The 11,303-nt window shown below is 45.2% G+C and overlaps 1 protein-coding gene across 1 annotated transcript in view; it reads right to left on the bottom strand.

Moving 5' to 3' along the window:
• spock1 (SPARC (osteonectin), cwcv and kazal like domains proteoglycan 1) overlaps positions 1-7,060 on the bottom strand; it is a gene marked incomplete at both ends in the record, with an annotated part of 84,188 nt that extends 77,128 nt beyond the window's left edge. Inside the window, 3 exons of the mRNA XM_080840849.1 lie at positions 4,925-5,007; positions 5,205-5,285; positions 6,984-7,060. Coding sequence (XP_080696975.1) covers positions 4,925-5,007; positions 5,205-5,285; positions 6,984-7,060 — 241 coding nt within the window. The remainder of the gene's footprint in view (positions 1-4,924; positions 5,008-5,204; positions 5,286-6,983) is intronic.
• Positions 7,061-11,303: the final 4,243 nt, after the last annotated feature.

The following is an 11,303-nucleotide window of genomic DNA, read 5'->3' as shown; positions in this document are numbered from 1 at the left end:
CTTTGAAACTGAAACGAAACTGTTTTGGACAGAACTCGCTAATGCAGTGAACAAATGTTTTCATATTCATTGTACAGTAGCCTATACACGGAAAAAGCCAGCGAATTCTGAGAATGCCGACAGTTCGGGTAAGGTGAACGTTAGTGCCAGCGATGTAAGCAAGTGTAAGAAAACGCTGTCACAACCTGTCTGTTTTTTCATTGTTTTTTTAATAATTGAGGGTTATCCCCCCCATGTATGAAATTCATCCAGCTGAGGTGGGGATGTAAAAACCAGAGGGAGGGTAAATCCCCCCCATCCCCCCTGGCAAATCGCACCCTGGCTATGACCACCTGCCTCTACGCGCCACAACATGCTTTGTAGTGTTGTTATCTCCCTCTGGAACGAAATACTGTTTTCTGATTGGCTAATGGGGTGTACATTAAGTTCGTATAACCGGACACCTTGGACGTAGTCCCAGTAGAAACGTTAAATCGCCGTTCCATATCAATGCTCTTGAATGGTTACCATTGACAACCAACGTAACGTTTATTTTTTGACAGCTAGGATAATTTGAACCAAGTTAACTTACTTAACCTTTTATTCCGGACTTATTAACCTCTGACTCTGAAGAGGTCAGCAGCTAGGGTTAAGTAATTAAATACAGCAGCATTGGAACAGGGCTTCTCCCATAGAGTGTTGTCAAATACCAACACCCTGGTGATCAGTGCCAAGTCACAGTGTCCGACAAGTCTGGGACGAGACTAATTTGTCTTGCCTCTGCCAAGCACCCAAGCATTCCCCTGTCCGCTTTGTTTGTGCGTTTGTTTACAGACTGGGGTTCTTCCACAGGCATCACTCCCAGCAAAACGCCACAGTGGGAGAGTGTGGTGTTCATTTGAAAAGCAGGCTCTGGGCTTTGATGTAATAATAATTAAAAAGGTATTCCCGTCTTTCTTACCAGAGAGAAAAAAAAGAGAGAGAAAAATAGGAGGGAATTGAAAATGAAGAATTTAAATATTGTGTCAAGAGAGTTAAAAAAAGCCATGAAATCACCCCGGGGATGGACTTTTGTTTAGCCCTCAAAAACATTTAATATGAGCGAGGGATATACATTGAGGGATGAGGGGAGATGGGCAGGAGAAAAAGAGAGAGAGAGAGAGAGAGGGAGGGAGGGAGAGAGAGAGGGAGCGAGAGAGAGAGAAACAAAGTGATTATGAAACAGAGGAAGCCTGGGGAGCCCACAGTAAATTAAACCGAATTAACAGCTGGGGAGTCAACTGAAAAACAGGGTTTGTGAGAGGCCGTTGTTCCGTATTTAATTAAAGCCACTCTGCTGATAAAGGAAGGTATTCCGGGAAACACCAGGACTGGTGAGCACCAGTGCCACTCATTTATTTAATCGTCCTTTTGAATTCCCTAATCACGAAGGCAAAATAAGAGGAGGAGCGGAGGAGGGTAAAGCCTTTGCCCCAAAGCCTGTAGGGCCTCTGCAATGTCTGTCACTCTCACTCTCTCAAGATCGTTATCAAAGCAACAGCAATTTGAGATCAGATAAATCCTATAGTTCAATGGTTTATTTTCCACATTTCAGCAGTGAACTTACCCTGCTTAATTCTGCTAACATTAAGCATCACTCTATATCAAACAAACCCAGAACAGGTCTTGGCCACTGATGTTTCTGATAGATACGTCCCCTTTGTAGAAATAGAACAAATTGTCTGCCAATCAAAAATAGGTTTTCGGTTCATTGCCACTGAGGACGTGGTGGAGGCTTTGGAGGGTGGAGCTCAGACTAAAGCTTCATGGTGAATGGAACTTGATTGGATGAAGCTGAGTCATCGTTTTCAAAAATGTCCATTGTCGCCTGTCACTATGGCGACGTAAGGGTTACATTTTCAAAAGTCTCCACTGAGGAACCAGTTTTCAAACGCCCTTGTCATGTGGACACAAGGCCGAAAAACTAAACTTCTCCAATTTCAAGAAACTCTCTGCTTTCACTATGTGGACGGGGACCTTCTCTCCCTTGAGCCCTTGAATATTCATGGGTACAAAAAGACTATTGGCTCTCCCTGCACACACTTAGAATATTCATGGTGGCCTGTGCTTTTTTTCTTCACTGTGGATGTTTATGGAATGTTTAAATAACAGGAGAGACAGATATGAAAATGGCCGTGGGACCGCAAAGCTTCAAAGAGAAAAGTGAATAAGACCTTTCTGGTAGTCTGGGGGAGAGGTGTGGGGTTGGTTGAGAGGGGTGTGGGGTGGGTTGAGAGGGGGGGGGGTGAGAGATGGGCGCTCAGGGGCACAGGGTTTAACTAGCACGCTCTAATGCAGACAGCCTCCGCTGGGAACCCTTTGCCTACTGAGACTGGCAGAGACAAGCTTATAGTGTATGCATGGCTGGGCAAGTACAGGTGCACACACACACACACACACACACACACACACACACACACACACACACACACACACACACACACACACACACACACACACACACACACATACACACTGTCAATCTCAAAACACACACATACACACACAGCCACTCGCTCACAATCACTCACTCACACACACACACACACACACACATACACACACTCTGTCAATCTCAAAACACACACACACACACACACACAGAAACATTCAAATTTGCACACAAATGCTCACACATACTGACACACACACACACATATGCACAAAGTGGTCCCTACAGATTTTATCTCATATAACATAAGACCCATATCAGTAAAGTCGTGCTTTTCACATCATAATGAATGGAATACATACATGTGTTGTCCTGCTATTTATCTTCATGTGTGGTTGTGACATACGTTTTGTACAGCTTGTCCATCTACATTAGCAGGCCTATGCACCGTGTAGATCAAATGTCTTTAGTGAATATGCAAAACGTAGCAGACACGCCTGTTTGAGAATGCACTCTGTGCACACTCCACAGTGTGTGTTTGTGCAAACATAAACACTGTTCAAGATGTAAGAGTGTAAGTGTGTGCAAGTGTGTGTGTAAGTGTGTGTGTGTGTGTGTGTGTGTGTGTGTGTGTGTGCGTGCGTGTGTGTGTGTGCGTGTTTGTGCATGGCCTTCATAAGGATTGTGCTTTGATCCCATCACCTCATTTGTCAGGCAAGAGGAATGAGAGATGACATTTATCCCCATCATAATCGCTGCAGGAGAGGCACTTCAATATTTAAGTGAGAGTGAGAGAGAGAGAGAGAGATGACAAAGACAGAGAGAGAGAAAGAGAGAGGATGGGGAGGAATGAGTGAGGGAGAGAAGGAGCCAGAGAGACAGATGACAAGTGCATGGCCTTACCTGATCTCTCCCAGGAGAGTGTCAATTCAAGAGACTTATGAAGGCTTTGATATTCAAGCATGAACAGATGTGCTGACATAGACACTTAGAGATACACACACACAAACACACACACACACACACACACACACACACATACACACACACACACACAAAACCTAACAAATAATATTAATGCAAAGGTCAATATCCATAAACACACACGCAGCTGTGCATATAAAAATGTGCTCTCACACATATGCTCACACACACACACACGAGCGTGCGCACACACACACTAACACACACAAACACACAAACAAATGCCAAAGAAAGCTCAGCAATCTGTCAAGATGAGAAAAACAATGAGTCTGCTAGGGCATAAAATGGCTTTATTAAGATATATCAGCCTCAGCAGGAGTCTGGAAAAACTAATCAAAGCGGCATCCTGCACAGCCATCACAAAGTCACTCTCCACCTTCTGTGCTGAAACGTAAAAAAAACTCAAGCGCACAAGCAATACAAAAGAAACCCACATGTTAACAAGCTGAGCTGAAACAAGTCCAACAGATGAACATGATTACTGCAACATGTGCTAACATTCCCTGCTAATAAAATAAGCTTTGGGGTGGGGATGCAGCTATGGGAATACAAAGCAGTGATTGGCCTGAATGGTGTTACAAAAGACTTAATCTCCCAGTGTGCCGTTCTTCAACTCACAGCCAATTAGAACTGGGAGCTGAAGTGACCCATTGCACCAGCTAAATTAAAAGCCAATCACGAGTTGTCTGATTTATAAAAATTGGTAGAAAAGTTGAGCTGAAGACTAGGTTCATTAGGGGGAACTACATCAAGAGGAGAAACGAGGGTGGTGAACTGCTTCTTGTTTACTAATTTGAATGTTTAACAGCAGTCCGACGGAGATCGAGGTCAGAGAGTTAGGGCTGGCTCCAGTGCTTCTAAGACACTGGAGGAGTCGAGCTGTCAAAGGGAAGGCGGCGAGGTGAGGAGACAAGGTGCCGGTCCCTGACGTTACCTTGTTCCTCTTTGCCAGCTGCTAGTTTGGTTTCCTTGGTAATTATAACTAAACCAAAGTGACCTTCGAAACATTCAGATCTATTTTCTTTGCAGAAGTAATTATCACAGGCAAAATGAGATGGAATTATTTATTTATATTAATTCTCACAGATACACAGAGCCAGGAGGTACCCATAACAAATGAGTGTGTGTGCGTGTTTGTCTGTGTGTTGGTTTGCATTTATTAATTACATGGATATTACATTTAATGTCCTTTTAATTATCTATGTAAGAGACATCCCTCCCTCTAGTGATATTTACCACATAGCTGGAAGAACCTAGCAGCACAGAGATTCGAGGAGTAGGAGGCGTATGTGTGTGTGTGTGTGTGTGTGTGTGTGTGTGTGTGTGTGTGTGTGTGTGTGTGTGTGTGTGTGTGTGTGTGTGTGTGTGTGTGTCTGTGTATATGTATGTGTATGTGTGTGTGTGTGTGTATGTGTTTGTATTTAAGGCTAATGAACCATAGTGAATGGAACAACTCCAATGGTGATCCAGTCTCCCTAACACCCCAGAATCTCAAATCCCTCTTGAATGTGTCACACCTTAAGCACCTACCAGTGAGCATCTGTGCTCCTACTGCCAGCAGTAATGACACAAGAGTGGTGTTGACCATACGACTGACCTCAGCCCAGTAGGACCTGACATCTCGGCATTACAGCATATCACATCTAGAGAAGTACACAGCCAAGCATGCTCTGATGGGGTTCACAATCCAACTCTGGCAGGAGAGGGAGGAGTGAGGAGTGTTGATGTGGGAGGGAGGGAGAGGTTGGATGAGGACGGTGCAGGAGGGAAGTTGGGAGATGATCTAAATCCGCTCTGCAGGGCAGCTTACAATCCCAGGGAGCACAGCTGAAAGTGCTGACGGAAGAGAACAGGGGGCTGAGCGCCATGGAAGGATCCGGAAGACAGGGCACTGAGCCAAAGGGGGGGAGGGAGGGGGGTGCTGGGGATGGGGGTAGATTAGTCACTCCTTCATTATCAGACATGGAGAGAGACCACAACGCTCCCCCTCTTTTCAATCTCCTCTTTTTACTTCTCTCTTGCTCTGTCTCTCTCTCTCTCTTTCTCTGAAAGTGAACAGTGAGGGTCGACTCTCGACAGAAGTTGTCCTTGTGGGAGAGTACAGTATGTGGGAAGGTTTCTTTGATGACCAACGTCAGAGACTCCCCCCTCCCTTTTAGCAGAGATGAGAGCATAATTTATGTACTGAATGACATTCAGGAAAAGAGTGTACTTCATGAATTGATTATTATGACAGCCCCAGCTGTTTCAATGGTAATAGAAAATCTAACGTCCACAGCATATCCCTGCCAGGATGAGACTCTGAAATGGATCGGGCCCAGTTGTGGCTTGCTTCTGCATCAGAACAGGACTTGACCCAAACCCCGAGACTGATGCTATCTGGATGGATTAACAGCCAACGGAGAAACTTGTTACCTGAGGTGATTTTGCCTCTAATTGCATCCAAGGGGCCATTCTGGATCTATATCAGACTCTCAGGCCTTCAGTGGCAAAAACACATTCATTTTCACTGTTCAATGCGTCTTCCCTCCATGCAATAAAAAGCCCCTAATGGATGTGATACGCATCACAATTCGTTCGATACGTTCAAATGATATAGGAGATAACAAATGTCATCCATTTCTGTGTAGCATTTGGAATAGTTCACTAAAATGTGCAAAATAATAAGGCAGTAAGTAGCAGAAAATAATGCATACAGCAGAACTTCCAGAACTCCTCGACTCACTTGCCGACCTTCCAGCCAACTCAGCTCATGTAAAAATCACACGTGCTGCTTTTTGATTGGGTAGCGTTGACAGAAGATTGGCATACTGGTGTGTGCCTGTCTGTAAGTGGACCTGTGTGTGTGTGTGTGTGTGTGTGTGTGTGTGTGTGTGTGTGTGTGTGTGAGTTGCGTATGTGTCTGTCTGTGAGTGCACCTGCTCGTGTGTGTGTACTTCGGCCTGCATGTGTGTGTGTTGTGTATGTGTCTGTCTGTGACTGCACCTGTTTTTGTATGTGTGTGTGTGTGTGTGTGTCTGTGAATGTACCTGTGTGTGTGTGTGTGTGTGTTTGTGCTCCAATGCCCCAGTGGAGTTAATGAGACGCACACTCCCAGCCTCCACCAGCCCCAGCCAGCAGTGAGGCAGCGTCTCATGCATAATGTAGCAAAGAGGGAGCCTGGCCATGCCAGCCCAGTTAATGAGCGCAGCTCCAGCTGACTCAAATGAGAAGGGCCAGCCAGCCAGATTCAGGGGTGTGGGTGTCAGGCACAGAAAAGACAAACACTGGCCTTCCCAGCTTCTCTCCCCATAGGGTTAATTAGATCCACCCTGCTGGAGGCCATTTTGGCTCGATGTTGCTCCTTTCCCTACACTGCGTTGATACTGAGAGCCCTGCTGCCATTCTGGCTCTAACAGTAGTGGCTTCCACTGGCCACTGTTGAAGCACCACAGGCTATTCTGGCTCCACTGCTTAGGTGGCTTTGTGTTTGAAATTACTTTATCTTCTTGCCTCCCCACCGTCTCTCAGTTGCCTAATCCAAATCCAGACTACAGACATTCTGGCTTCAAGGGGTTTTTGATGGGTTTGTAGGTCAGTGTACGTTCACCTGTTCTCTTGGTTCCTCACCCTCTCTTTTGACACTCCTGTCCCAATCCTGCCCAGCACCTGCAGATCCTGGTCCATGTTTTGACTGACAGGTTGCTGAACCTATCACCTGCGCTCCTGTCTGCAACCCTGTTTGCTACTCACCACAACAGCATCAGCATTTAAACCCTGCCAAGATCTTCCTCATCCCTCTGATTCTCTGTAGCCTCAAGTCAAGTTCATGGTTTGACCTGTTTATTTCCTGCCTGGCCTCTGTCTTGTTTTGCTGTGTTTTGTTTTATCCTATTGGCTGGACTTCAAACTGTGTGAGCCTTTGTATTTGGATCTTCTGCCCTTCTGGGCTGTTTGCTAGTTTTGACTCATGCCTGGTACTATTTTTTTGTGATGTTTGTAATATCATGTTACTCTGTACCTCTGTACCTGGTTTCATTGCCTTCCTGTTTGATGGTTTTTGTTCTGTTTTTGGTTCTGCCCCGTCTGCCTGCCTGTCTGGTTATCTGACTCTGGACGGCCTGAGGATTACCGTTCTGCCCTTGTGTTGGTGCCATTGCCTGGTTCATTAAAGAACAGTTTACCCTTAATTCCTGTCTACTCTACTTTTGGGTCCTATTCACAACTCACTCGTGACCAGATAATCCAGCCAACCATGGACCCAGCAGACACTGAACCCCTCTTTCAGGAGCGGCACCTCTGACATTGATTGTAAGCTTGCAGCAATTTCTTTAATTGAAAGGACGCCTTCATCCAAGGCCAGGCTTATAAGGGGAATCCAGGAAAGCTAATTTATTGGCTTATTTGCCTCAGAGACTGCTAAACTGTAGAGAAGCCTGCAGGCCCTCTATGATTTACAGTGGCACCCAAGCTAAACCTACCGGAGAAGTTCCACCTCCATTGCTGGCCCTGTCTGTCTGTCTGTCCTGCCGGCGGGCCTCACGTGGCAATTACCACACCAAAGTCATGGTGGGCAACAGATAAACGACTGTCCAAATCCTCGAGGATGCCCTCAGTTTTTCAAATCCATAGATGTAACCATGCACATGCCTGCATGCATGTGTGTGTTTGTGTGTAAATTAGTTGTATCTCTGTTTTGGCCATTCCAGAAAGCCTCAGTTGATATCAAATCCTCACCCCAGATGAGACTGACAACAAGGCTCAACTCAAAAAGAGACAGAGGCAGAAACAGAGCATCAGATGGGACAAGAGTCAAGGTTTTATTGTCCTCCTTTTTTCTTTCTAGTATATCTCTTTTCTCCATTATTCTGTATTCCCATCTCCACAAACATAACTATGCATAATGCCAGCAATGTAGCTAAAAAGCCATTTAACACTAAAAGGTCTATATCCCTCGTCTTAATGAGACATACCATAATTTCTGAGAATTACCAGAGGGAAAAAGGAAGAGGAAGAAGAAACTGAGAAAGGAGGAAAAGCGCAATGGGGAGTGTAGTGAAGGAGCCATGTTCTAACATGGAATTAGAGAGGGTAGCGTGATCTAAATGATGGTGATCAGTTCCACCAGCCCGGCTGGGTCCATGGAAATGGGTTTCAGAGAACCAGAAACGGCAGTGGAACCGCATATCTCAGACTTGGTGTACTGTGTGGAACACATCACTACTGAGGGCTGAAGCTTTGATATGAAACTTTCTTTCATTCTCATTCTTTCTCTCTTTGTTGAACAAATGCTCTTGTGGAACATCCTGTGAAAGGCATACACACACACACAGGCACACACACACACACACACACCCACACCCACACCCACTCACACACACACCCACTCACACACACACACACACACACACACACACACACACACACTCACACATGCTCATAGACTCACACAGCATTATGCTAGTCCCCAACAGAACAACTCTCAGTTGTTCAAATATACAGTTGCTTGTCTTTGTCATGTATATCAGCATGGACTCTCGGCGGCGCCATTGGACACAATTAATTTTGCATACAGTTATGGCACAGAATACTGCAGTTGAGCTGCAGCTCGCCAAAACCTTTTTTGTGGGTTTAGGATGATGATGTGACATCCTCAATAGTCCATAATTCCCAAGCACACATTCACCACCATGGCCTTACCATGACCTATACAGGATGGGAACGGTTAGAAAACCTTACCAATTGGTCAGGATGCTGAACCGAATAAAACACGGAATGCAGGGAATCCACGGAATGCAAGTTTGCTTCTGATTCATCTCACGGAGAGCAGCACTCAACACTCCAAACCGGCCCTCTCTCTCACATAGCCCCTGCTGTTATGCTCTTATTTGCTCAAAACTGTTTGTCTGCACTCAGCTACACTGTTGCTTGTACAAATGTCCAGTGCTTCAGTTTGAGTCATTTTAGCCTGTATTGTTAGCTACCATGTTAACATGTTAGGCCTATATTTCGTAGAAAATTCAGAATCTGAACAAATCCAAACAGTGCCCAGACGGGTAGTATTTCTTTTGACGATTATGTTAGAACTTTGTGTTCATGATGGTGAATTGGTAAATCACCAATAGCACTTGGATAGTGTGCTGCTGTAAAGTCAGATGTTAACAAAACGGTGTCTAACACTTGTCTATGTCATTGTGTCTATTATATATTTTGATAATGATATACTTTAACCTCAATAACAGTAACTTTACTTGTTGCTCAGTGTGCCATTCTGCAAATTGCCCGGTCTTATCACGCCTTCTGTGCCACAGTTCATGTTTACTATCTGTTCATTTTAAGGAAGTTAGCTTGTTACTTCTTGTCCCGTTGAATACCATCAGAGTTTACAGAACAATATCTATAAGATAGCAAATCAAATCTAGAATAAATACATAATATCAAGTCAAATGACATTTATCAGTGACACGAGTCAGCAGGACATTGTTTGGGCAAATAGAACTGCCTCAGATGTGTTACTGGTTGTTGGCAAGAGCAACACAAGGACTCAAACGGGAGCACAGGACGTTTGTGTAGAGTAGAGTAGCAGAAGCAAAATCTGAACGTCAAAAGAATAAATAATGCTCTCAAATTGAACTCCATAAAAAGCTGGTTTGCTGATATACCGATGAATAAACTTCTTAGACCCCACTTATGCCTATTTGAAAACCTAATTCCACATCAAAATGAGCGTATTGAGCAGGGAGCACTCACCTCCATCATCGATCTTCCACCTCCCTGGTGCTGAGTGGCTTTTGGTTCCTGGTTCCTCATGCCTCCCAACGCGGGCCTTTGTGTCTGTGAAGCAAAACAGTAACTTTCAGAAGCTGGCAGAGTTCCCCACAGGGCCCAGACTGGGCCACAGGACTCCATTCCCTGCGTTCCACACTCAGCACTCTAAATCAGAACCTCTTGGGAAGGAGAGATGGACACTTTGTGGTTCTGAGAGGGTTTTTGACACTGGGCCAGCAACTTCACCAGCCCACAGCGTTCAAATGAAATGCCAACTAAACCACATCAACAAAAAACTCATGTAGTTGTTAGAGTGGACACATATTTGAAACCCAGAGTAGTGAGAAGGGGCAACATTTTCTCGGCTGAATTGCCGTACATTCACACACATTTTACTTACACTAATTTCTAAATACATACACTAAATGGTTACAATTTTGTTAGATGCACTAACAATCATACACACTCATACATAGGCACACACACAAGAGAGAGGGAGAGAGAGAGAGAGAGAGAGAAAGAGAGAGAGAGAGAGAGAGAGAGAGAGAGAGAGAGAGAGAGAGAGAGAGAGAGAGAGGAGAAGCCTTGAGGGAGAGACTAGCATAGCGTACGTGCTCCACGCGTCGTGTTGGTGGAAATGGCATTAACGACTTATGGTGATTTAATCTCCTAATTCATTCAGCCAGGATATTTATTACGCCGTGAGTTTTTATGAGGCGCTGACAGACTTTGCTTTATTTTCCCTTCTCCAGCCGGCCCCCAGGGAGCTCACAGAGAGCCCCGACCGATTTATGGGCCACCCACCACCAGCCTCCGCTGCAGACACGCTGGCTATCTGAGACCTCGGAGAGAAAGACAGAGAGAGAGAGAGAGAGAGAGAGAAAGACAGAGAGAGCGATAGAGATAGAGAGAGAAAGAATGAGGGGGGGGGGGTAGAGGGACAGACAGACAGACAGGCAGATGATGGAAGGACAACCAGAGGGGTGATACATTGACAGGAGAAAGAGAGAGATCTCAGAACACAGGTCTCAGAGAAAGGGATCAGAGAGGATAGATGGAGGGAGGCACAGGCCAACTCAGTCAGAGGGAAGGAGAGAGGGTTGAAGTCAGATACAGAGAAAAGTGAAATAGAAGAGGGAGAGCTGGAGAGAGGTGGACTCAC

This window comes from Sprattus sprattus, assembly GCF_963457725.1.
Source record: "Sprattus sprattus genome assembly, chromosome: 6".
NCBI classification, from domain to species: domain Eukaryota; kingdom Metazoa; phylum Chordata; class Actinopteri; order Clupeiformes; family Clupeidae; genus Sprattus; species Sprattus sprattus.
The sequence above is the reverse complement of the archived record's forward strand: the minus strand, read 5'-3'. Positions and strand labels throughout refer to the sequence as shown.